This window comes from Sceloporus occidentalis, unplaced genomic scaffold (genome assembly GCF_023333645.1).
Source record: "Sceloporus occidentalis isolate IW3139 unplaced genomic scaffold, rSceOcc1.0.p SCAF_3, whole genome shotgun sequence".
Lineage (NCBI taxonomy): Eukaryota > Metazoa > Chordata > Lepidosauria > Squamata > Phrynosomatidae > Sceloporus > Sceloporus occidentalis.
Genome location: NW_028316983.1, coordinates 43,018,211 through 43,046,197, shown reverse-complemented (window position 1 = coordinate 43,046,197; position 27,987 = coordinate 43,018,211). Strand labels below are relative to the sequence as shown.

Genomic DNA, 27,987 nt, shown 5'->3' with positions numbered 1-27,987 from the left:
ATCACCAGACCTTTTGGACTCCAGCTCCCAGAATTCTTAACACTTGGTCAGCGTGGCTGAGGCTTCTGGGAGTTGAAGTCCAAAAGGACCAGAGATTGGGAACTGGGCCTCTTTTCCCAGGAGCATGATTGACTGATGGCGTCACGCATGCTAGGGGGTGTGGCCGAGGGACCGGAAGCCGTCGGCTTTTTCCTTCCGGGAGGGCGGGGCCATGTCCGTCATGGAGTCGCTAGGGATTACTGACGTCACGCATGCTAGGGGGTGTGGCCGAGGGGCCGGAAGCCGTCGGCTTTTTCCTTCCGGGTGGGCGGGGTCATGTCCGTCATGGAGTCGCTCGGCCGGCTGAGGCGGTTCGACGCCTTCCCCAAGACGCTGGAAGACTTTCGCGTGAAGACCTGCGGAGGGGCGCTGGGTGAGCGGGACGGGCGTCCTTGGGCCCCTGCGGAGCTTCCCTGGGGCTCTGCCGCCTAGCTTTGGGAGGCGTTTAGCCCTTACTGTCAAATAGCCCTCGCTGCCAGGAATTCCTCCTGGTCTCTTCTCCTGCAGCTTCCATCCATTGCTCCGGGTCCTGTTCTCTGCAGCAGCAGAAAAGAAGCTCATTCCTCCCTCCTCAATATGACACGCCTCCAAGGACTTAAACAGGGCTGTCATGTCCCCTCTTAGCCTTCTCTTCTCCAGGCTAAACACCCCCAGCTCCCTAAGCCTCTCCTCATGGGGCATGGTTTCCAGGGAAGAAGCAGAGCAGCGGGGGACAGGGGTCTTGGAGGCGTCGCTTGGGACCGACTTGAGGGCAGCTAACAACAAACGATTATTAATAAGCTTTATTTATATAGCGCTGTAAATGTACACAGCACTGTACATATGATCTTTTAATTAGACAGTGCCCTGCCCTCAGGCTTACAATCTAAGAAGACGCAACACAAAAGGAGAAGGGAATGGTGGAGGGGAAGGGGATCAGGTCCTGCAGTTCATCTCTCCCTCTGAGGCCTGGACCAAGGCAGATGGACAAAGATCTTTAATGCTGGTACAAACTGCAAGTCCCAGAATTCAGTAGAACTATAAATCCCAGAATTCAGTAGAACTATAAATCCCAGAAGTCAGTAGAACTATAAATCCCAGAATTCAGTAGAACTATAAATCCCAGAATTCAGTAGAACTATAAATCCAAGAATTCAGTAGAACTATAAATCCAAGAATTCAGTAGAACTATAAATCCCAGAATTCAGTAGACTGAAACCATGGCAGTAAAAGTGGTGTCAAACTGCCTTATTTCTACAGCAGTGATTCCCAAAGCCTAGTCTTTAGCTCCCAGAATCCCTGACCATTGGCTAAGATGGCTGAGGCTTCTGGGAGCTGAAGTCCAAAACACCCGGAAGACCAGAATCACTGTTCTGCAGCGTAGGTGCTCCCTTGCGTTCCCATTGCTGGCTGCTGAGGTGTCTATGAAAGACAAAGACCTCTGTCTGAGCTAACTTCTTTGCCCATGCACTCCTTTTCTGTGGCTAAATGCATAATTGAATCATCTCTGTAAGAAAGCCAAAAGGTTGGAATCAGGATGTTCCTATTGCCCCAGTTCATCCTATTACACAACACTTTGCATGATTTGGCAGAGCAGGAGGAAAGCTCATTTTCAAGTATACAGATCTGCCTACATCAAACCTAGATGGCAGCCACTGTTAAGACTTTAACGTTCAAGCACAAGATATATATATTCAGCCGTATTCCTCCATCCTCCCTGTATCCACCAAAGCCTCTGTTGTCTGCAGACTTACTATAGAGTAAGCCCCTTTGCATGTAGCTTTCCATAAAGATTAACAGGGTTGCACTGTAATGCTGTGAAAGTTTGGCTTCTGTACCTTTTTAGGAGTGATTCTTCAAAGTGCATGCAAACATTAGACTCACACTTCAAACTCTAGAATTAATGTGAAGAAGTTGTGCCCTTAATATATGCACAGCATTTTCCCTGTAGCTTTCATTCGTTGGGAGTTGTTATTACAACAATAGTATTAGAGAGTTGTGTTATATTTTAATCTCCAAGTAGCTGCTTCACACAAGAAAAATTACTCATCTAAATCAATTGATTTGGTTGGATTTTAGTCTCATGAGTCGTTAAACCTAATCCCTTATATTTTTAATAGCAGCCAGATTGATGATTAAGATGCAGCAACTGTTTCCTGTTGTTAACTTCCAGTCTCTGGATTGTTTAAAGATTAAGCTTTGTCTGCTGATATTAATGGAGGTATTTAATTATTAGGAGCAAGCATGGAATAATGATTTGAGTGTTGGACTATGATTCTGGAGATTAGGGTTTTCAGCCCCAGAAAACCCCATGATAGGTTCACCTTAGGGTCACCATAAGTCAGAAAAATGGTTTAAAGGCACACAACAGCAACATTTTAATTACTGGTATTCCCTATAATTTAATTTTGACAGAGAAGACATTTTAAGAATGGTTTTGCTTAATTTATCCATACATCTCTTATTTCTCTATTTGTTTATCTAGTAAGAGACTTCTTTACCAAAATTATATTTACAAAAGCATGATGCAGTTGCAATTTATCTCGTTTTCTGAACAGCTTTACTGGTAAAGCTTCCATTTTCAAGCAACATTTGGAAAAGTCACTGTTTTGGACTACTCTCCCAGAATCTTGCAGAACGCTGGCTGGGAAAATGGGAATTACGGTCCAGAAACATGGCTTTTCCAAACTGAACTTCCAACAAAAAGATAAAAATACCAGAATGTATTTTTGAAATAATGTATTGAACATTAAGTTCTTTTTCATACAAATCAGAAACCAGGTGAGCAATCTACTTTACTTTCTGATTGCTTTGGGCTCTATGGTAAGTGGGTTTTTTGTTGTTCTTGTTGTTGTTAGAGAAAAGCTTACCAAGTAGAAAGTGGTAACTGGCCCTCCTTTTGAAGATGACACACCACTTTTCTTAAATACGGGAACAAGAAAGTAGGACTGCCTTACCCCTATGTCCTTCTTATAGCTTGGGGTGTGTATGTATGTGTGCATGCCTTCAAGTCACCTATTGACCTATTGCTACCCCATTTATTTCATAGGGTTTTGTTAGGCAAGGAATTCTCAGAAGTGTTTTTGCCAGTTTCTTCATATGAAATACAGCCTACAGTGCCTGGTATTTGTTGCCAGTCTCCCATCCAAGTACTAAGCAGAGCTGATCCTGCTTAGCTTCCAAAATCAGAAGGGATCAAGTGCCTTTAGGGCATTTAGGCCCTTTTGCTTGGAGTAATTCTAACAATTTCCAAACAGTTCAGCATGGGACAGGGAAAAATAGAAATGAATTTGCAGAAATGCAGGGAAAATAATTTTCTGGGGACAGATTATTTGTTTCAGGGCTTAATAAATGCTAAGATTAAAAATGGTAATTTAATGTAGCCTGGCCACTCAGAAGTGCTGTATAGGTTTTTTAAAGTGTGTGAAAAACAATCCACTGTCTCTCTGTATATTTTACTTTTTAAAAAGTATCCCATGTTTCTTGAATTCTGCTCCTATTTATGTCTGGCATTTATTTTGCAATAGTTATTTGCTGTTGGAAAACTTTACCTGGCCATTGTCTTTTTGTCATGTACATTTGCATTGTAAAAATCTCAAGATGTCACATGTTTTGAATATGTTTTCTTATACAGAAGTGATTTTTGGTAGAAAAAGATCATGTGTGAAATATTCTTTAGTAAGCATAAAATTGATGTTAAGATTGTGTTGTTTTAAATAACAAGCCATAATATATTTGTTTAACCATGTTTACACTCTGGTCTTTCAAAAAGCTTGTTAGAGGTTTCCTAGTTTCTCAAGGAAAAGAGTTATCTTTTCATACTGAGGCATCCATGTTATCCTTCATAGAACATACCCCAGTTTTATTTCCGTGGACTAAGACAGTACCTTTTATGATTTACAGTGAATGGTTTTCAAAAGCATTCTCCCTGCAGGGAGATTCCTAAACACAAGCTTGTCCTCTAAGGGATCCCTGTATTTGGAACATCATGGGAATTATTCAAGGATATTGAACTTGTTCAGCTATCAGAGATGGTGGGCAACCTGTCTGTTCAGTATAGAGAATGATTCAGTAACAAGTGGCTCCCTATGTTGCTAAATGTTTAGATGAGCAGAAGTTGAAATATATGGCTATATATAATGTTTGGTTTCTTTTTTCTGTACAGTGACTGTGATAAGTGGCCTCATCATGTTCTTACTGTTCTTCTCAGAGCTCCAGTACTATCTCACAAAAGAGGTAAATTAGTCTAGTTCCAAATGCAAATCTTGCTTTTACTCTTAAAAGTTTTAATGTTAGAAGCTTCAGGAACAGCAGATAGTATTTCAGACTGGGAAACTTGAGGGCTAACTCCCTGTTCAGCTCATTGGCTTACTGTGAACAAGTCACTGTTTTCAGCTTATGTTGTCTCACATGGCAGCTGGTAAAGATAAAAAAAGAGGCCACATTTGCCAGCCTAAATTTCTTAGAAGACATGTAAGATAACATTTTTCTAAGTTGCCACAGCTGAGGAAAGGTTGTTCAGACTTCCTTAATGATAATTTTGAATAAGAAGTCTTGCTTCCCTGATTGGATATAACAGACATGGACAACCTACTGTTGCTCATATAATATATGCAGGTTATCATTTCTCTCAAATGAAAGTGAATATGCAGTGTATTACTTCTGTTGTTGGATTTTTCCTTGCCTGCTTGCATGGATAATCTGTTCAGACTTTCTTTGTACTTGCCTGATCAAAGGAGGTCAATAATACTATAGTGTTCTTTCTCCCACTCCAATGATGCCTAGCAATAATTGTGTCTCTAGGTGTTTTCCCTTTCTTCACTAGTGGTTATGACCTGAAAAAGAAGATAAAAGCTGACTTGTAACCCACTCACTGTGATCCTGAGTGTGATAGTGCTGTTGAACTACACTTGCTAAATCCTGTTAGTCAGGTAACCAATGTTGACTGTGACCTTTTATTTATAATGGCCTCTGACCTTGAAACCCTCTGACATCCTACAGAATTTCTTTCTCTCCTAGGTTATCTGAAAGTGGGATGGTTCGAATTATACTTACAAAGCTGACACTAAAACAATTCCTAAGAGTTTCTAGATGGAATGATTTTTAAAATCTACTTTGTTTTCAGGTTCACCCTGAATTATATGTTGACAAATCACGGGGAGACAAGCTGCGAATAAACATAGATGTTGTCTTTCCACATATGCCATGTGCTTGTAAGTGGCTGTTGTGCAATGTTTCTTTTTAATTATATTACAAAGTGAAAATTGGGGGGCAGTATTTTGATGTAGTATGCTTTTATTAAACTTTGCAGAAACAACTTTTTGGAACGTGTAAGAAGAATAGCAGTCAGAAGATGTTAGTTTTGAAATAGTGCAAGGAAGTTTTCCTTCTTAGCTTTCAGACCTAACTAAGCAATGTGCTGACCTCTAAGTGAAACTGATCAAGTTGCTTATCTCTCTCTAAGGTGCAGAGTGCAAGGAATTGTGGCACATGCCATTCCTTTTCAGCAACCCTGAATATTTATTTGCATGTAAATATATGACACTATCTTACACAAAATCTGACTGTTTTAAAGGACATTGTTATAGTACGGTGTAACAATGCCATTTCCAGTGTAAGATTTCTTTAGTAAGGGGATTTATGAGTGTTACTCATGTAGGCATGTGCTGTGCTACTACAAGGGAGGTTTTCCCCTTTATATGCCCATTAACAGTATTGTGGAGGTCTTCATTAATTTTAGAGAACTGGGTGGTCTTGTCAAAGCCAGTGCTAGTCAATCATTGTAATCCTTCAAATGTTTTTGCAAGAAAAACTCTGTATTCTGTGCCTTCTGTTCTTTGACAACTCAGTAGGTATCTCATGTAGTTACAGCATTAAAGGACCATTTTGAGATCTCACAAAAATATCTCTTCATGCTTGTTGTTTTTCAGATTTGAGCATCGATGCAATGGATGTGGCTGGAGAGCAACAGCTAGATGTTGAACACAATCTCTTCAAACAACGCTTGGATAAAGATGGCAAGCATGTGACTCCAGAGGCAGAGAGACATGGTAGAATAGATTCACTGTTCCACTGTGGGAGCAGTATTACAGACAAGATGCTAACAATGGGTTTTGTTCTATGACATCTGATGTGAAGGTAGTTAAAGTAACAAATAGGTACCTTGTCTAAAGGAGGGCCACACATTTTATATTATTAACAAGGTGAACCTATGTTAGCAGTGTCTGGGAGCCCACTGCACTGATAGACCCATATGTAATCTGTTTATTGCTGGAACAGGTATTGTGTCTGTCTTTATTTCAGAACTAGGAAAAGAAGAGGAGACAATATTTGATCCAAACTCTTTAGATCCTGATCGCTGTGAAAGCTGTTATGGAGCAGAGTCTGAGGACATCAAGTATGCCATACTTCTCTCACTGTGACCTCTAGGCAAAGAGGTGGGGTTGGGGGAAGGATTGCATAGCCAAAGCAACTCTTAGATCTTCTGGGAAGAAATGGGTTTATAGTCACTTGTAGTCAGGGTCTGTTGTTCTCTTAGAGATGACATTAATGGTGCTCCTGAGACCCTCATAGTTAATAGAAGGATTAATAATGGACAGTGATGAATTTCCTAATCCTTCTGTCCTTCAGACATTTATAGAGGCTGCATGTGGCATTTGAAATCAATGAGCTTCAATATACCTAACTCTCTATAGGATTTGCTTGCCTACTCTGCTCATGGGAAGGCTCCTGTAAGTTGCTTCCATGCATATAGTTATAATAACAGAAAGAACTGCATGTGGTTGTACAAAAGTGCCTAAGGGGTGAAACAGATGGGTTGGCTTCAGGTTGCCATGACAAAGCCAGATTGGGGCTATGGCAACCACACACCATGGCCTGAATTCGTCTTTTTGCCCCCTCCCCCAATGTAAATGGCTGGGTGGCTTGAAGCCAGTTTCCGGGCATCTTGGGGGCATGCGTTGTCTGCACACCATGTCCCCATGCTTGCAGGAAGCTGGCTTTTTATGCGGGTCTTTGCTGGCCCTAAGTCTGAAACAGTGCTAGATGTGTAAGTTTATTTAAAAAGTTATTTTCACAAGGGAGGTAGTTGCTGCAGCTTTTCCATCTGCAAAAACGGTAAATTGCAGCAGAACCCTCTGTGGTTGTATGCATAGAGCCTTTCAGGATTTCATATGGCGGTTGTTGTTCCTGTAAATTAACATGTGTGACAGTCCCTGAAGTGGAAGATGATCCTGACCAGGAGCAAGCAGAGAAACTGCCACTTTCATAGATGGGTAGTTTCAAATCATATTGCTGGGAGGGACCCTAAAGCCTGTGTACTCCTGCTCTTACCAGTGCAGGAAATCTACTGTAAAGCATCCCTGAGAGATGGATGTCGAACTCCTTTTTTACAACCTCTTACCAATTCTTAGCTGAGCTTCCCCTTGAAATATAGGCTGCACTACTACTCAGATAAGCAGCTGGACAAATGTGCCTGAAGTACAGAAGCTGTTCTAATTTTCAGTATGGATAACAGGAAGTTCTAGAAGACTCTGTGCGACTTTGTGTCACTTGTTCTTTTATTATAAGACAGGGATACAACTTGTGTAGCTCACAAGCTGCAGACAACTTACCAAAGCCCCCAGGATCCACCTTAGCCCATCATTTTAAAAAAATGCTCTCAAAATGAAGAATTCCATATTAGAATCCTTCAGAGGAATGATTTTAAAGCTTTTGTCCATTTTTCAAAACTAGACGTGACTGTGCCATCACATCTGGTTTTGGGGGGTGGAATGCATAGGTGCAGCCTACCAGGATCTAGGGAACTGAAAAATGGGGCTGGTGTGGACCCTGTGCCTTCTGCAGTTGCTCACCTATGTTATAAGGGAAGACTGGCTGGTCAGTCAGTGCCATTGAACAGGATGTAGGAGGCTCTATGAAGGATGCTGTGGACTTCTTATCTCTGCTCAAGGTTGTCCCATGATGTAATATAGCAGTAGGGAACCTTTTTGTTTTGCTTTTCCTAGACGTCCTAGCCCTCATGGCCAAATAGCCAGAAATTATGGGAGTTGTAGCCCAACACATCTGTGTGATGTGATGTACATATTGTGTGATGCCATGTACAAATGTGATATACATTTATATGTTGCAGATGTTGTAATACTTGTGATGATGTGCGAGAAGCATACAGGCGACGAGGCTGGGCCTTCAAGAACCCAGACACCATAGAACAATGCAAGAGGGAAGGGTTTAGCCAGAAGATGCAAGAGCAGAAAAATGAAGGGTGCAAAGTGTATGGATTCCTAGAAGTTAACAAAGTAAGTTCAGTCATGATTATCACTTCATTGTGTCAGATGTTTGAAATCCTAATACCAAAGGGGTGAGGAAGCAAGGCACAATAGAGATCTTCAATGCAAGTGTGGCACATAGGACCCCCAAATTGTCAGGGTGAAGAATGCCTTTTTTAAAAATGGTTTCTTTGTACTGAAAAGAAAGGAACAAAAGGAGGGCAAATCTCCCAACTAGTAGAAAAGCCAACATAGCCAGAAAAGATCTGACAAGATAATTTTTTCTCAAATATGGTGTGGTGTGTGTTTGTGGTATGGTGTGGATTAGGGGGCAACATATGAAGGAAAGACTGTAGTCCAGAAGTGGACGGCCTTGGGTGAAATGGGGCCAAATTTTCATATTCACTATCTGGCATCGGCTGTACCAAAGGAGAAACTGGAGGGAAGGTTTTAAACTGAAAATAGACATAAAATAAAACCAGATATATCCAGGTGACTAGTGCTGGTTTTGGTTTTCTAGGAAACAAAATTGGTTAGTGATATTCTACTTTGACATCTTTGGCTTCATTGTTGACACTGACTTTATTATTCTGTAGTTATTAAATAAATCTAAATACAATCTGCAGAGAAGAGCCTCCATAGATAGAAAAAGCTCTCCTCTTCAGACTGCCACTCATCACATGAGAAAAATGATGGAAACAAAGAAGTAGAATATAGAATCATAGGATTGGAAGAGACCACAAGTGCCATCCAGTCCAACCCTCTGCCATTCAGGAATTCACAATCAAAGCACCCCTGACAGATGATCATCCATCCTTTGTTAAAAAGGAGACATTGTCTCTCACCAAGTATTTATGATGTGTACGTACAGAAGATTTTAATGCTTAGGATGTTCAGTACTCTTGCATAGATCTCATTTGAGTGAAAATGTTTTGAGTTTTAGGTAAGGTGTGGCGAATCAATCTATTTCAGATTTTATCAATTTTACATATACAGTGGGCCCTTCCCATATGCAAGGGATCTGTTCCGGATCTCCCTGCATAAGGGGTATTCTGTGTATGCTCAAGCCCCATTCTACGGGCGCACACACCATTACCTCTTGCGGGATGCACCAAGCTTTCTTCCGGTGCGGCTTTCAGCATATGCTGAAAGCCATGCAAGTCACTGGTGTGCTATATGTATATTAATCTGTTATTAATCTGTAAATCATATGATGCAGGTGCACTGTATGTATATTAATCTGTTATTAAAGAATTGTGAAAATTCACATTTATTTTTACATGCATCTTTTTGTAATATATGCTTTTTTGGTATGCAACCTTTGATCTGAACTGAATTCCAACTTCCAGGAAGCATAAATTAGGTCAGGTCATTGAAAAATACAGACGAAAGAGAATTCCTTTCCATCTCTAGGTGTTTATAAACATATTCAGAGATCTTGAGGAACTTGTGTTTTTGTTTTTTACCTTACAGGCTCACTTTATTTTTCAGTTGGCTATGGATTGCCAGACAGTTTAGTGAAGTGTGATTGTCTTTTTACAGGTAGCTGGCAATTTTCACTTTGCACCAGGAAAAAGCTTTCAGCAGTCTCATGTTCATGGTAAAGTAGTTTGTGTTCTTCTGAATGGTTTCTTGTAATGTTGTCTTTTTCTAAATCAGAGTGAGAATCATGTGGGCATCCAGTGTTGTTAGATTACAGTTCCCATTAATCCTACTAAATGTAGCTAATGGTGAGAAATGGCACAAGCTGTAGTCCAACAGCCTGTAGAGAGCCACACATATCCCACCTCTGTTCTGATTTTAAGGAAATACTGTCATGAACCTCAGCAGATTTACCTGATATATGGTCACTAGAATACGAAGGGACTGGCTTTGTTGAAAAGCGTGAGACTGCAGTACATATGAGGTAGGAAGATGTAGCACAAGGGTATGGAACATTTGGATTTCCAGATGTTTTGTTCTGTCAGCCCCACTCATTGTGGCTATGATTATGGAATGTTGGGGATGCTAACCCATACATTTCAAGGTCCAGAGTTTCCCTGCCTCTGTTGCTACATCCAGTACTATGGGATCTTTGTTCTTATTGAGTAAATCAGATATTCTATATAGCCACTTTGGCCCTAGAAGTGTTGAGATTAAAAATTTAAAACAATACATGTTGATCATCAGGTTCCTTTTAAAGGGATTAACTTGACAACCTAAGTAATAAAATAATACATTATTTAAAACATTTATTAACTGCTCCTTAACCACAAATCTTAGGAGTGATTTGCAAAGCAAAACATTAAAATATCAGAATAAAATATCAGCATACTTCCACATGTGCCTTCAACCCTAAGGCAAACATTTCTGGTTTTCTTTGCAAGATTTCTTCAGTGGGGGGTTTACCTTTGCCTTCATCTGACACTGAGAGAGTGTGACTTGCCCAAGGTACCCAGAGGGTTTCCATGGCCAGGCAGGGATTCAAACCCTGGTCTCCAGAGTTGTGCTCAAACCATTACAGCATGCTGGCTCTCACTTTCACATGATACCCAAAACAAATGGCTTTAGAATAATCTAAGAATGTAAGATGTCATTAGTTTAAAACAGCAGCAATTACATGCTTATGTAAGGTTTTATCCAATACTCTCTTATGCAAACCATTCCCCTTTTCTCCACAGCTGTGCATGTCATGACTTGGAAGAGCAACTGAAATAATCATTTCCATATTCATCCTTTTGGGTTGCTCACTTGCATTAATGGACTGGTACTTTGTTTGAACAGGAATCTCAGTCTTTGTCTCTTTTTCGTTATAGCTGTGATCCAAAGGCCATCACATTATACTGCTGCAGACTGTTGTGTAGTTTTGTTTCTCTCTTATATAAAAGGCCTGATGTCCTTTTATATGATGTCTATAGATCCTGTCTATTGGACTGTGACCTAAGGTGATCAAATTACTTCAGGAAAGAAATACTTTGCTTTCGGTAGTTCTTTAAAAATGTGCAGAGCCCATGCATCCATCTGATAACTTGAAGATACTGTCTGCAGCCACTTTTCCAGTTATATGCTTGCTACTCTCATTAGTTTTCATTCCTATCATCAAAGTGAAATAGGTCTTGTGACTGTAATGTCCCATAACACATTTTTGTAATATTGAAAACTAAACTAAAACAAACCTTATTGTTTTCTGTTTTGCTTCTGCTTTTCATATGCTCTCAAATGGCAACTTTGGGCTGGCTTATTGGGATTTTCTGTTCTTCCCTCTTCCTCTTCTGACTTAACTGTTCTTTGCTAAGGATTCCACGAATTTCCTGATAAATGGAACTGTGTTACCAATGAATTCTGCTAATCATCTTATCACTAGCAATGCAAATACATATTTCTACTTCTTAAATTTAGCCCTTGATCAAGACTTAACATTCTTCTCCCTTTTTAGAATTGTTTTTAAAAGGTTAAAATCAAAATGACCAAAATTGTCTTGTGAGACATCCAAGTATTCATCCTGTTTAGGTGGATGAATAATATTTGTTCCATCATCATTCTGAAATTTCACCTCAAACTCTTCAAAATGTATTTTTTATCAATTTTTTGTTTGACTGCACAAGTTATTTCTTCCTTTTCTACTGCATAAATCCTTTCTTTTCTGTGCCTTTTCCTGCCTCTTACAATACTATGATATTTGCTCTGGCATTTGTGTTCTGCACTTGTCAAAACAAGTCTATAATAGAACATGGGATAAAATAAGGATTTACCATCCATATCTATTGAATTTGTTTTTACATTTACTCCAGATTCTTGGTATATCTTGTGTTATGACATCAGTTGCATCTGTTGGCCCTTCAGATGTTGTTTGGGTCACAACATAAATGATCCCTTGCTATTGGCAATGCTGGCGAAGGCTTATGGGATTTGCAGTCTAACAACATCTGAAAGGCCAGAGCTTGCCCACTGCTAGTCTACAAGAAGCTTGGGAAAAAGTTGTATTTGTAATAGTGAGATTTTGTATTAACCAACATGGCCTCAGATTAGGTCCTTCAGAGACAATTTGCAGCAATTACTACAGTTGATAATACTGAATTATTTGCACTGTGGGTTTTTTCTTGCAAGCTATGATTTGGTCTAAATATAGTTAAACAGTATTATGGAAATTGAATATGCACACTTTTCATATATATAATCTGGTTGGATGATGTTGGAGGTGTTACTCTCTCTCAGTTTTGTTTACTAAGCAGCAGAGGAGATCTGAGGGACAGAGAGATGAAATTGCAGTAATCTAGTGAAATTCCATCCCTCAGACTTGGTGCCCTATGCTACAGTTTTCTGGGTTCAAGTGTGTTTACCCGAACCTTTATGGTCAGGACTGTTGGTGAACTGCCCACCCCACTGCTCAACATTCTCCCTGAGTTAGCTGGGGTGATCTTGTGGTTGGTGTTAGAATCCTCCCAGCTTGTTGTGCTGGGGAATTTTAAGATCCATGCTGAGACTGCCCTATTAGGACTGCATGTCTGCCATGACAACCATGGGTCTGTCCCAAGTGGTATCTGGCCCTACCTATGATGCTGGACGCACTCTGGACTTTGATTTCTGTAATAGGTGAATATGATCTGGGTGTGGAGGAACTATCTATAGTTCCTTTATCATGGACAAACCACCACCTGGTATGTTTAGACTCACTGGGATTCAGAACCATTGCAGGAACACAGGACACATTAAGTTCTGTTCCCATGAGGTTTATGGATCCAGATAGATGGCTGATGGCTCTTGGAGAGTTTCCTGCAACCTTGACAGGTGATCCTGTTGAGGCTCTGGCTGATTTTTGGAATAGAGAAATGGCCAGTGTTGTGGACAAGATTGCTTTGGAGCATCTCCTCACGGAGTTGAGCCAAATTCTCCCTTTGGTTTTCCAGGGAGTTGGTAGCAATGAGACACACAAGAAGGCAACTAGAGTGGCATTGGCAGAAAACTCAGAGGATATCTGGAGGAATACAGGCTAAGGCTTATCTTAGGGCCTCCTCTGCAGCAAGAGAGGCAGCAAAGACACATTTCTTCTTTTCACTAATGTGTTTGCGGGGCTGTTTTGAGTGTTCAGGGGTGTTTTAAACACAGACCCAAGAGAAGAGAAGCCACATCACTGCACAGTTGCTATGAACAAATTATCTGATAGTTTGAAAATAAAATTACTTGGATCTGCTCTGACTGGAATGCTAAAATTGATACGGATCCAGTGGATGTAACACGGGACCTTGCTTTTCCAGTGACCATGGATAGTTTTCAATTTGTGCAATCCAAGAATGTGGACAGGATTATTGGAGATATGGGGACCACTATGTGTGTTCTAGATCCTTGCTTTTCTTGGCTTATTCAAAGAGTTAGAGGGGGGGGGGCTGATTGATTGGGTGGAGGGAGTGGTTAATGCCTTGCTAAAAGAAGGCAGAATTCTAGCTTGCCTCAAAGATTATTTAAAAAGCCATCTCTGGATCCCACCAGACTGGAGAACTATTCACTAATCTCAAATGTCCCCTTTTTGGGCAAGGTTCTGGAGTGTGTGGTGACCTCTCAACTCTAGGGATTTTTGGATGAAACATTATCTTGATCCATTTCAATCTGGGGTCAAATCAGGTTATGGGACAGAGTTGGCTTTGCTCACCTTGGTGGGTGACTGACTCTGGGAACTAGATGGGAAGTGTTCCTTTTGGAATACGGCTGGACCTCTTGGTGACTTTTGATATCTTTCTGGGTCACCTTGCTAGGATTGGACTTGGGGACACTGTTGTACTATGGCCTTTTTCCTTCCCGGAGGGGTGAACTGAGAAGATGGTGCTGGGGGACCCTCTGACTGTTGGCTTGTGGTTGAGTTTTGCCCACCATGCTATTTAACAAACACATAAAACCACTGGATGAGATTGTCTGGAGTTTAGGGTCTGGTGCCATCACTATGCAGATTGCACCCAACTTTATTACTCTTTTCCACCACAAGCCAAGGAAGTTGTTTTGATCATAAACTGGTCCCTGTCATCAGTAATGGACTGGATGAGGGCAAATAAATTGCAACTTAATCCAGACAAGATGGAAGTCAGTCAAAAGGCAGATCAGGAAATTGGGATTCAGCCTGTACTGGATGGAGGTTCATAATTTAGGTGTGCTTCTGGATTCAGCTCTGAGCCTAGAGGCCCAAATTTAAGTAGTGGCTAGGAGTGCATTTGAGAAATTACATCCCAACTGGATTATTGCAGTTTGTTTTTCTTGGGGCTGCCTTTGGCAAGTGTTTAGAACCATCAGTTGATCAAAGAGCCTCAGCCAGATTTCTAACTAGATCTGGTTACAGGGATCTCACAACTCCCTTGCTCCAATTGCTCCAGTGGCTTCCTGTTTGTTTCCAGGCACAATTCAAAGTGCTGACTATAACCTTGAAATCCCTACGTGGCTCAGGTCCATCAAATATGATTTGAAGGACCATGTTCTCCTTTATAAACCAGTCTGTATTTTGACATCTGCTGGAGAGGCTTTTCTCTCTGTCCCACCACCCTCACATTATATCTGGTGAGAGTATGGGGGAAGGCCTTCTAAGTTGCTGCTCCCAGGCTCTGGAATTCTTTTACCAGTTAGGTAAAGTTAGACTGATGCCCTTCCTTTTTTAGGACTTCCTTTTTTAGATAAGCAAATACTTGTCTATTCTGACAGGCATTTAATGAGTGATTATATTAGGCCACACACAGCATGCTGGATTTTGCTAACTGTTGTGCTGGTATATGCACGTGTGTTTGTTTTAATGATAAATGTTTTAACCTGATTTTATTTTTTATTGTTGTGTTTTAACTTTTTTTATCTTGTGGGTTTTAAACAACCTTTTTAAAAAGCCCCTTTGAGTCCCAATTTGCGGGAAAGGAAGGATAGGAATGATGATGATGGTGATGACGATGATGTCATAATCATCTCTTTAACTGTTCCCTGTTCACAACTGAAGGAGAGAAAGTTATGAGCCTAGTTACAAATGCACTCCATTAAGCTGATCTGTGCTTTCCAGTCTAGGATCCTAACATAATGTCATTTAAACGACAAGGGATGCAATCCTATGTACTGTTAAACTTTTAAATCTCATTTGACTTCAGTGGAATTTAGCCTACGTATGTTGAAGGACTGTAGACATGTATATTAGACCTCATGTATGTAGATAAATATTAAAGGCTGTGTTTGCTGAAGCCTCCGATAGTATAGGGAATTTGAATGGAATCTCCAGTGATTTATTCCTAGGCATCATTTCAACTCTGGAAATGGTTAACTCATCACTTGCTCCTGTTATTTTGCACCATTATCTGTCAATTCAGTCATTGAAGAAAGTACTGTGTATTCGTGTTGAACTGAACTATGAAAATTTTACAGATGGCTATTAAATTGGGCATTATTTATTCAGGTTTACTGAGATCAGGGGAAGGAAGGAGAAACCTGAGATCAGAGGGAAGGAGCAATTGTCAGCTAGATTAAGGAGAAATGAGGGTGTGCCTTCAAATGGAATATATTTGCCTCCATCTTCCTTCCACCCCAGCTCAGAGCAGCTGGATCTTTATGGTGTGAATTTCCTCTCCCACCCCTCCCAACTCGTATGCAACAGCAATAGGGCTTCCTCCCAGGACTTGAAAGCTGCCATGCACTGGGAGGTTTTTGCGACAGAGCACAAGGCCAAGTGAATAGCCCTCTGCAACTCATCAAAATTGGTACTTATACACACACAGGTTGCACTTGCATGTACATAAGCTATAAAGCGGATGCTGGCCTGTGTGTGTTAGTTTCTTATACACCTTTGATTTTAGAATGGCTAGTCATGACCCTTTTTTGACATTGAGAGGCAGTTGACCAAATGTTTACTTGACTTAGGCAAAGTAATTCCTTGCTAGACTTTGTGTACCCTAAATGTAAAGATACAGTCTTATGTGTTGTGTTGGTTGTGAAAATCCTGCAGACTATTCAGTTTGTTGTGAAAGGCCTGTAGGTAGAGGAGACCTGGCTGAGCAAAAGACAGAGAGTAGTGAAGATTGGGATTATTGTCCTTTCTTTATGTTGCTCATCCTCTAGCTTTTATTGCAAGACAGAATGCTGTTTATTAACATCTGTGTTCTATGAAATTCTCTTTTTGCAAAGCACATTCACAAGGATGGCTCCACTGTGGGGTGGAGTGTTGCAGAAATACCTTGATGTAGTTCAGCATATAGCATATTGTTTTCCTCTGTAATTCTTTAGCTCTTGCTGTTCAGCAGTGGACAACAAATGCTACATCTGTTTGAAGCAGCATAGTGTCACTTTAGGTCCTTTGGTTGAATTTGTGAATGTTTATTTGCAGTTCAGTTTTGTGATTCTTCACAAAATGAATGCTGCAGGTTCAGGGTCTTGCAGGCAATGTAGCCAGTGTCCCCTGAGACCAAAATTAATTTAATAGATTGCCTTTGATTTTTGCATCCTTGCTTTACAGTGTGGAACTCTGAATATTTCTCTCTTTCTTTTTCTTAACCCTGCTCGTTTTTGCAGTGCACGCTGTTGAGAGTAAGTGTTGCTGTCTTCTTTTCTTTATTAATTCTGTACCATCCATATTTAATCCAATTAATTTCTCCAGCTGATACGTAGCACTGCCTAAGAATCTCAGTAGTCAGTAGACTTTGCATGTTTTCAGTCAGAGAACTGCAGATGGATTTAGTGTATCAGTCAGGGTTTTTAAAAGATTTCTGGTCATTTGGACTGTAGCCGTATTCTCTTTAAACCATATTGATTGAGCATATGGGCAAGAGTGTGAGATTAAGCCTTTTTTTCTCCTCTGTCCTCATATTCCAGATAGAGAGGCTATGCACTTAAAGCAATGTACCTATAGAAGCTCCTTCATAATTTCTGCAGAACACACAGATGTCAAGAATTAGAAGTATGGGTACAGTCCTGCTCGCCATTCACTGGCCATGGTTTGAAGGTGAAAATAAGACTTGTAGTAAAATAGTCATCTGAATATGTGGCTTTATTAAAACAGCCAATTTCATTGGGCCAAATCCTATATATAAAGGTCACAAGCTTTTGATTTTCAGTCAAAGTGAGGAATAAAATGTAATACTGAATTTTAATGAACAGGATGAGCTGGGAGCATGTCTTCCCTGTCCATCCAGCAGTTGATGGTTAAAGTACAGTAGTTGATCATTACAGTTTGGACAAATAAGATGAGGCTGTCTAGGGCGGGTTACAGACCGCCAAAAAATACGTAGTGACTACGTATTAGGGTTATGAAGGTGCGGTGCTTCCGCACCCCCCTAACCCTAATACGTAGTCACGACGTATTTTTTGGCGACGGCCGTTCCAGACGGCCGCCGCCATGTTTACGTCTTGGACGCATAGCATCCAGACGTGTTGCGGCACCTATGATGTCACAAGTGCGCCAGCGGCGCCTTGCGGCGTCATAGCTGCGCCGCGGAAAGAAGTTCCATTTTGGAGCTTCTTTTTTGCTCCGTAACGGAGCCGCGCGGTTTGGCTGCAGCGGCTCCCTCACGGAGCAAACAGCGGCGGCGGCAGACCACCGCAAAGCGGCGGTTTATAACCCGTCTAGGTTAATTTTAAAAACTTTAGAGCAATTGCCCATCTGTACTATGGTTAGAAAAAACAGTTGTTCCCTTGAGAGTTCCTGTGGTAAATTCATAATACTTCTACTCTGGTCCCAGATTACCATGAATGGCAGGTTCATGGTTTATAACCTTGGAAAACTGTTTATGCATTACAATTATTTGAGAAAGAGACAATTATTTGAGAAAGTGAGCTGAATGCTTGCTTACTGAATCATTTCAGCCACCATTGGAGTCTAATGCATGAGGTCTTGGAATTTCACATGTTCAGGATGGAGAGTCATTGTCAGATGGTTTTCTAAAGTGTAAAGTTGCATGTTTTTATATGATCTCCTGAAACCTGGTTATGTTTGCTCGTTGAAGGTTACCTTGTAGATATCTCCATTTATGGCATACTGGTATATTTCCAGACAAGTGCACCAGTTTCTGACAGGAGAAATAAGACAAACTCTAGAAGGTGTTACTTGAAGGCCAGGATTGTAGTACATAGCCTATAAAAATATTTTTTGGTGACAAAAAAAAATTCCAGTAGGTTACTTATTACATATCGTGTAGCACACATGCCTAGTCATTAATATGCACAACAAAAATACAAATGTGCAAATTGCTGGAATCATAATCAGACTTTATTTAAGTGTTAGATTTTTTGAGAAGGCAACAGAATTAGAAATTTCTTAGAAGCTTAGTGTTCTGACTCTTACTAGTGCCTGACATTAGTAGGAAAAATATCCTTAGTCATGCTTTTTAAAAAAAAAAAAAAATCATCATTAATGATCAGTTCAAAAGAGGACATCTAAATACCTTTTTGGAGTATGCTTTTTCCAACATTTCTTGTTTAACAGTTCATTAGTTCCAGTAGCAATTGATCCTTGTTTATAAATGCAAACAGAACTTTAGAACATACATTAAATTAAAATATTTATAAACTTATAAACATTAATAAACTTACATTAAACTAAGCATAAAGATGAAAGCCAAGGAAATAAGTTCTTTTTGGAAAAAGAAAATCACTGATGTTTGCTATAAAAATCCTGCACAATATTTAGATTGCTAGAAAGAGAGAGACTATTTGTCAATAGTAAGATGATAACAAGTTATGATAATTCCATATGAAGGTCTTCTAGATCTTCTGAAGACACTGTCTTACGTTATTGTTTTTTTAATATTGTCAAATAGTCTAGAGACATGTAGGTTTTGCCTTAGTTTACAAACGAAGAACATACATTTGTTGGAAAGCTTTGTGGAATGTTGAATACAGCTTCATGCATACTTTTAAAATGTATTCTTAAAATATCTTGCATGTTGTTTTTTAAAATGATAGTGTGACAAAGTTGTATTTTTAAATTGGGCACATGCTGAAGGCATATTATCCAGAAAGTAGAGATGTTCCACATAGACGCAGTACTTCGCTACTGCATTTCATATAAAGCAGATTTCAGTTGGTTCTGAGTCTGAGAGTAGAATGTCTGGTATATTCTATATTCTCAACATGTCAGTAGCTTCAGTTAGGTCAGAAACATACTCATGTTTTCCTTTCATGAAGTCCATGGCCGCTCAGACTTTTTGTAATTTTTCTCAGTTTCATTGATATGGAATTTATAGAGAATAAATCTCAATATAAGAATTTCAGTATACTCGACTATAAATCTAAAAATTTATGCCCCAAAATTGACCCCAAAATCCTAGATTGACTTATTTAGGGGTCAGTATGGTAATGTGATAGCTGCTCTTTCAGATTTTCCTATGCAATTTCTTTCTGTCCTGATCCAAAGTCTTTGGTAACTGATTAATTGCTGGTTGTTTAACAGTCCCTCTCCCACCCACTCACTTGCTGTCTTGGGAGTCAAGGCTGAAACACTTAAGTCTTGTACTGATTGTTGCTTCCCTCTTGCGCCTTGCATACACACACTGAAGGAGCCTCCAAGTTTTACACTCGACCTATCCACAGGTCATGTCAAAATCCATAATTTTGGCCCAAAAACTTGCCCTCGACTTACACATGAGGTCAACTTATAGTTGAGTATATATGGTAAGAAATAATTTCTGAAAGTCACTTGGCATTGAGCCAGGGCAGTTAAAGTGGTCGCAAACTGGATTATTTTTGCAGTGTGTTTTGGACCTATATATTCAGTACATTCTGTTTGAATGGATTAAAAATTTGTCCTCCAAAACAATTCCAACTTTTAAAAGAGAACTGTAACCAGAGATATTCAAGGGAAATTTATATTAATAAATAATAACAATAAATTTTATTTGTATTTTCCCACCTCTCCCAAAGGATTGAAGCGGGATTACAACCAATACATATTAGTCCTATCCTGAGTGGGTCCATTAATGGAAGTCATATTTACAAATTGGGAAATAATACTGAGACTAGGAAAACATAGTTCAGTGGTCATAGTAGACAGTGAATAGTGATAGAAAGGAATATTTCTTTCCTTGCATGCCTAATTGGTGTGGAATATGAATTGAGAAGATATTTTCACTTTATAGAAGAAATTGTGTGCCATGTCTTTTATTTGGAAATGTTGTGCTTGTGAGAAATACTAGGATTTTTTTTTCTTTTTTGAGTTTTTAATAATAATATTTCACATAAAAGAAAGGGCTGGCTAAAATCATCTAACATGCTATCTTTCTCTTACAGTTCATGATCTGCAGAGCTTTGGACTTGATAATGTAAGTACTCTTGAGAAAACAGACTGGAGTATTGGTTAGTATGTAGAGAGATCTTGAAGTACTTTTAAGACTAACTGAAAGAAAGAAGTTGGCAGCATGAGCTTTCATAGACTTAAGTCTACTTCCTCAGATGCATTTAGAGTATTAGTTAGGTTTTATGCTATCTTTCTCTTGGATTAGGACCCAAGGCAGCTCACAAAAGAATCAGCTAAAACAATACAATTTTAAAACTCTTTATTTTTATATATGCCTTTTTATTTATGTCTGAAAATGTAAAAAACAAGCGTCAGTACTAATACAGTTAATTTGCATGTTGTTAGCATTGCATCTGAATCTGTAGAAATCAGAAGGCACTATTTGGAATAAAATGTAATTCATTTTGTTCCGATGAGTGTGTAATTCAAACGGTTGCTAAGCCTTAGGTTCTTCCCTCTTCTTTTTAAGTATATTCTGCATGAATTCTTTTGCTCTTTGTAATAGTGTGTATACCCCTGAATACAAACAACATATCTGATTCCTGAGGCAGTTGCTCCCAGAGGGAGAAGACATATATAATTGCAGGGAGATAACTGTATTTCTGGCACAGCTTTTGCCCTTAAGGTAATACATTCATGAAGTTGGATAAAGAGGGAAACATCATTACCATCACTCACATTGCACAAAGCAGGAACAAATACTAAACTCCTGTTGCTCTGTTCCATATGAGCAAAGAGGAAAATCACTAATCTAATTCACACCTGTTGAAGACAAGAGTGTTGTCAGTAAAAATTGTTCTTTGCTGGTTCTGCAGCTGCTTGAAGATGTTGGACTTTTTCCCTCCAGATAAACATGACCCACATTATCAAGCACCTGTCATTTGGGAGGGATTACCCTGGTATTGTGAACCCGCTTGATGGAACAGTGGTCACAGCCCAGCAAGGTACTGGCTTCAAACTAAGTATATTTTTAATCTCATCAGTTAAATAATGGTTACACATCACATTGAATGGGCTAGGAACTCATTTTAGGTTGGTAAAGTGAAGTAATATATTCCAGAAAACCAAGACAAACTATCACATGCATGATAATACTGCACAAGTTAATTAGATATGCTGTCATCAACATTATCGTATTTATCATATGAGTCGAGCAACAGGCTATCATCTAGTTCATTGGGGTTATGGGGATGGGGCACTGCTCAGTTGCTCTTCTTCTTTAATAGTGAAATAGATAGTGATGTATATATTTCCCACCCTCCTTTCCTCTCCCCTTCCAACCTTCTATCTCAGAAACTGGATGGTAAAGGTGTTGCTCAGTATGAGTTGTACATTTTATTGCACACTGTTCTTTTCATCAACATCTCTTGCCCTTACCAGTCTCTTAAAATCAAAACAAAAGAAACAAGTGAACGTGTGAGATCACAGGGCACAAGAAAAAAGGATTTTTTTTTTGTAATTTATGTCTCCATTTCTCTCTCACTGTTCTTCTTTTTGTTTGTTTTTTCATCCTCAAAACAGAAGGGGGGGACGTTAAGTGGGGAAAACATGTGACAAAGATGTGTTGCATGATAGTTATTCTCTCTTCCCCCCCCCCCCCCCATGGGTGGATTCAGACAGGGAATTTGTACACTTTTAGTGGCTTGTTTTGTATGATATTTCCTGTTTTCTGGAATTCAGTTTGAACAACACACACCCTCATCCAAATATACCCATTAAACCCTTCTTGTATTACTTTTTGCAATAAAGCCAGAAACTTACATTTGTATCAACGGTTGTTGTTTTCTGGTTAATGTGTGTTTACCATACTACAAGGAAGTGCTATATTTTTTCCATGTCAGCTGTAGTGTCCCAGTGGCTTGAATGGCAATTCATTTGCAAAAGTCCTTCCTCTCCTCTCTTCCCTCACCCAACTTCTGGTATTACTTAGATGGCTTCTGGTTATCTTGTGGAAAGAGACTTCAGCCATCACTACACTGGATGCCCCTATAGACTGTGGAGGTTCATAATACCAATCTGCTGGTAGAGCAGCGTGTGCAACAAACTGCTGTATACAATAGATTGTTACACAAAGCAAATGTGCAGTTATTTGTTTTGGTATGAAAATAGTGACAGTCTTTGTTAATTCACTTCTTGTTGTGTGCCTTCAAGTTGTTTACAACATATGGCTACCCTAAGGCAATCCTATCATGGGGTTTTTTGGGTCCAAGAGTGTGTAACACGCCCAAAGTCACCCAATGGGTTTCCATGGTCCAGCATGGAATCGGACCATGATCTCCAGAGTCATAGTGCAGTGTTCATACCGCAACACCAGGGTGGCTCTTCTCACTATACAACTCTAAATGAAGGTCAGATCCTGTCTTTGGAAGGGTACAAATCTTAGAAGAAGGGTAGGGTTTCAGTCATTGTGATTTATGGAATCCGTGTTCCAGTATCTGGTCAGGGAAAATAACTAATATTTCACCTAATATTGATGGAATACCCAAATAAGATGCCCTCACTCCATGTTTTAAAAAACCCTTGACATTATGAAACCATGGGGAAGGATGTGGCAAAATGGGACCACCCCAGCCATTTCTATACCTCTTTTTATTAATTATTCTTATGAAAAGAATTGTACTAGTTAGAGGACATGAGAATAAGTAATAGTGATTTGTTGTGCAAAGGAAGGAAACTTCATAGAAGACAAGTGTAAACAGAGAGGGGGCCTTAATATGAGCTAACTGTGGTACAATACAAAAATCTGTTAATGAGAATATTTGAGGCATATCTGGTGGATGAATCCACCAACTGTTCCTTGTTTCTTAATGTAAAAGGAGAAGAGTGGATGAGGAAGAGAAAATCTTTCCCCCCTTTTGGTCTCTTATATCTCCCACCTTCAAAGAACTACATAGGGAGAGGGTACTAGTCCCACACACAAGTTCATCTAAGAATTGAGGCTTGGCTTCCTCCTTTCCACATCACAGTTGCCTTCTAATAAGATTAGTTACAGATTGAGATTATATGGATTGGACTCTACTAAAAGTGATGAACCTCACATGAAAGCAGTTGACATTTAAAATACAGTGTGCCTGCGTTATATGTGGGTGCACCATACGCAGCTTCAAGAATATGCTGGAAGCCTGTGCCAGAAGAAGCCTTTGAGTGCCCAGAAGTAGTAATGGGGCATGCCCCCATGGCGTACCGCAGGTACGAGCCCCATTACTTCCAATGGAGCTCCAGCATACACGTTTTTCCTTATGTGGGGGGTCTGGAACGGATCTCTGCATAAGGAAAGGACACACTGTAATCTGTTTTATGTTCTTTTCTGCCCCATCTCAGTTATAAAGTTTGTATAGGTGAACATATTAAGTCAACAGTTCTTCAATACTTCTCCTTAAACACTCAGTCTTCAGCTTAAGTATCTGAGATATTAACCTAAAATAAATATATAAATACACCTAAGGCAAAGTAAGCTACAAAATGAAATATAGTGGGCCCTCCACATTCGCTGGGGTTAGAGGTGCAGGCAGGACCCCTGTGAAAATGAAAAAACCTAAGAGAGAACCTCCCTAGGAATGTCTAGATCCTCTAGTGCAACTCTGTGGCTAACATCCAGCAGATGTTAACCATAGAATTTCACTGAAGGACCTATAAATAGAGATTAACATAGTAATCAAATTCACAAAAGTCAAAGCCACAAATCTGGAGAGTCAGCTGTATCTATTTATCTAGCTTCTTCATAGATAACAGTACTTAAGATTTTAACCAGATTTATATACATAAACACGGATACACACATATGTATATGGTCAATTTCTTTAGTGTTTTCTGACATCCACTGAAAACTGGATAGCATGCCTTGAATCCGAATGTCTGTGACATTAGTTCTATGCATAACAGGAGCTTTGAATTTCTGTTTCTCAAATATTAATATCTGTGTAGAGAGCCAGTGTGGTGTAGTGGTTTGACCATTGGACTGTGACTGGAAACCAGGGCTTGAATCCCCAAGCAGCCATGGAGATCCACTGGGTGACCTTGGACAAGTCACTCAGCCTCAGAAGAAGGCGAACACAAACCCCTTCTGAACAAACTTTGCCAAGAAAACCCCATGATGGATCCTCCTTAGGGTCACAATAAGTTGGAAATGACTTGAAAACACGTAGCAACAATAAATACCTATGTTCCATGATAATTTGCTTTTTATACTGAGAGGACTTTCAAAAGTAGTTTTGAATACATCATTCAAAGGGAAAAGCCTTACCCCACCCCAGTAGCTCTTTAAGTCCTTCCTTCTCTTACCTTTGCCTGTTAACATTTTAATTTGATTCTCAGCTTCCATGATGTTCCAATACTTTGTGAAAGTGGTCCCTACAGTATATATGAAGGTTGATGGTGAGGTAAGAGCTATATATATTTTTATTCCAACTTTATTTTATCTTTTGAGCATCAGACTTTTGATGTGCAGCCAGGGAAGAAATAGAAGACTTTGCTTATGCCAGATAATGATGTATTTATTTATCTACATCCTGCATTTCTCTGTATATTTGAGACCTAGGGCATCATAAAAACTGGTCTAGCTGCAAAATAGCAACAGACAATGCCACGATTCAGTTAGTGGTCAGGGAGGGATGGAACTGCTCTAGGGAGTTTCCTGGCTGCTCTTGCACAATCAGGAGTGAGATCTTGTGCAAGGAGGATAATTCCTTGTGCAATGCTTGAAAAAAAATATAATTCTTCCAGAACTGAGAGTTACATTCGTGTAAATCACCAGCAGAATTTGGGCCAGTGTCCCTTCAGGCTGGATTATGTGATGTGGAGATGAAATGTAAAGAAGTTTTGCAGTGGTGTAAGGATAAGTAATATGACATGTTTTGTATTATGTATGATGTGGCTATGCACATATGTAAGTGAGAGCAAGGGAAAAAGAGAGGGAATTATGTAGGGTTTACCTAACAATGCTTCTAACTGACAGAGAATTCAGAGAAGCTTAACTTAATAGAATTATTCCAAAGGCCATAAACACAACAGTTTATCATGCCAATCCACTTCTAATTAAAACTATTTTCATGCTTATGTTTCCTAGGTGGTCAGGACAAATCAGTTTTCTGTAACCAGACATGAAAAAATAGCTAATGGGCTAATTGGAGACCAGGGTCTACCTGGTGTATTTGTGCTCTATGAGCTTTCTCCAATGATGGTAAAACTAACAGAAAAACACAGGTAAGTGGTTTTGATATGAACCTGAGGGCTTGTTCTCCCCCCCCCCCCATGAAATTGGATTTATTTTATAAGTTGCCAATGTCTGTTTATTTGTTTGTACATACATATACAAATATGTTGTAGAAATGGTTGCTGAAGTTTTCTGTTCTGTCTGAAAATACCTGTTAAGCCAGCTACCAAAGTATTATTTAGACCACAGGTGGGAATTGTACCAGCTATGGTGATCGCAAGCCCACAGCATCTTCCTGCACTGTTTTTGGCCCAAATTCTTCCATTTTTGGTTAAACACCCCTCAGACCAATTCAGAATGCTATTTTGGAGATCCCTTGCCCTGAAAGCACAGAACAGCTCCCCAAAGGCTACCAGGAGTGATGGATTGTTACTGTCAATTACTGTCACTACACATTCTCTGTTCTTGGTCATATTGTTTATTCTCAGTGTAAACATGTTTCATAAAATTTAAAATAAATACTTGGTAATACAAACTTTTTTTCCTGTCTAGGCCCTTTACACATTTTCTCACAGGAGTCTGTGCCATTATTGGAGGTGTATTTACAGGTATTACATTTGCATTTTGAAGACCTGAGCCATCTCTTTAACCATCTCTGATCTAAAATTTAGTTTGTAAATGTTTTGAATAATACATGATACTCCCTAAAATCATTTTCAGTAATGCAAACTAAGAGTTTGGGATGAAGCACAAGGATGAGAGAATAAGCCTCTGCATCCTGGCCAAAAAGGGACTTATGTGTTCAAAAGTCAATAACAGGATGCCAGCCTGTAGCTGGTATTCTTCATATGTCTTTTATTGGTGGAGGTTCCTATTCCCTTCCTTCCACTGCAGCACCCAAAATATCCCCACCAACTTGCCAAACAGCTTCTGAAGCCTTCCCACATGGGCATGCTGTGCCTTGTAGGGAGAGGACTGAATCAGAAAAGTATTTGGCTGTGTTCCTATAGCCAAGTGCAAAATGACTGCAGCCATGTTGAGACCTCCAGAGAATCGTTGATTCTCCCCACTTCCCACAGAGAATGGAAAAGCAAGGTGGGGGAGGGTGGCCTTCAGGAGCGGTATAGTAAGTGGTAGTGGTATATTGCTCAGCTTAGCATATATGTGAATCTACTACAACATGCACTGTGCATATGTGTAAAAAAAATAGACATACTGTTATGTAAGTGCTGTTTGGTTGTAATCATGTTGTTCGTAAAAGCAATTCCTGTGAATATTAATGAGTAGCATATTGGTCATGTACTGCACATTTTATAGGAATGAAGTATCATTCTTTTGCTTTGGTTGGCTCAGGAATGTTCTCCTATACTTGCAAAACAGAGTTTTAGCTTTTGGAAGAACTGAGATGGAGTTTTCTATTCTACTTGGGGTAGCTCAGCAGTTAAGATGCTGATGGCAATCGGCAGGTGGCAGTTTGAGAACCAAGCGCCATGTGACAAGAGTGAGCTCCTGTCACTAGTCCCAGCTTCTACCAACCTAGCAGTTTGAAAGCATGTAAAATGCAAGTAGATAAATGGGTACCACTTTGGTGGTAAGATAACAGTGTTCTGTGCCTCAGCATTTAGTTATGCTGGCCGCATGACCATGGAGTTGTCTTGGACAACGCTGGCTCCCTTGGCTTAGTAATGAAGATGAGCACCACCCCCTACAATTGGACACGACTAGACAATCTTGTCAAAGGGGAATGCTTTACCTTTTAGTCATCTAGTTAAAGTATTTTCCCATTATGCATGGAACATTTAGACTGACCCTTCTTTTTCTCTTCACAGTGGCAGGACTCATTGACTCTTTGATCTATCATTCTTCACGGGCCATCCAGAAGAAAATAGAACTTGGGAAAACAACATAAATTAGTAGCTGCACACCCTCTAAAGTACTTGAAGGGAATAAAAACAACCATTCTAAGGTCAATGCCTGATAGTGTGCCAAGAGAAGATTTCTGGAATTTGAAGAAACACTGAAAATAGTTCCAAGTTGGAACAAATGAAAAAGGGCATTAATTTAAACATCCATCTTTTGTGGCAGTTATCGAGACTGTAGATTTCAGTAATTGTCTTATATGTTGGCATATCTCTCAGTTTCTAGTCTGAGTCAAAGAGCAGTGACCTCCAGAATATGGAACACAAGACCTTTTACATGTGGTAAAAAATATTTTGTATTTAATTTGTATCCAGTGATACCTTTAGGATGTGTGTTTGGAAGACATTCTCAGGAAAAAGTTTTAATAAAGTCCCCTAATATTTGTTTTCTTTTTATTCTATGTTGTTACATCT

At 39.7% G+C, this 27,987-nt stretch overlaps 1 protein-coding gene across 4 annotated transcripts; it reads left to right on the top strand.

The window, feature by feature from the left end:
• Nucleotides 1–278: 278 nt before the first annotated feature.
• On the top strand, nucleotides 279–27,969 carry ERGIC3 (ERGIC and golgi 3). 4 transcript variants are annotated; one of them, XM_089514203.1, is made up of 14 exons: nucleotides 279–412; nucleotides 4,184–4,254; nucleotides 5,144–5,231; nucleotides 5,949–6,035; nucleotides 6,322–6,415; nucleotides 8,150–8,315; nucleotides 9,828–9,885; nucleotides 16,785–16,799; nucleotides 20,496–20,527; nucleotides 21,350–21,446; nucleotides 24,817–24,881; nucleotides 25,568–25,704; nucleotides 26,207–26,262; nucleotides 27,484–27,969. In XM_089514203.1, exons 1-14 carry the CDS (start codon nucleotides 316–318, stop codon nucleotides 27,561–27,563), a joined length of 1,143 nt encoding a protein of 380 aa, XP_089370329.1. In that variant the 5' UTR covers nucleotides 279–315; the 3' UTR covers nucleotides 27,564–27,969. The 4 variants fall into 4 exon arrangements, with proteins under 4 accessions (XP_089370329.1, XP_089370327.1, XP_089370330.1 ...); XM_089514201.1 differs by having other exon boundaries at nucleotides 5,949–6,068; XM_089514202.1 differs by lacking the exon at nucleotides 16,785–16,799 and having other exon boundaries at nucleotides 280–412; nucleotides 5,949–6,068.
• Nucleotides 27,970–27,987: the final 18 nt, after the last annotated feature.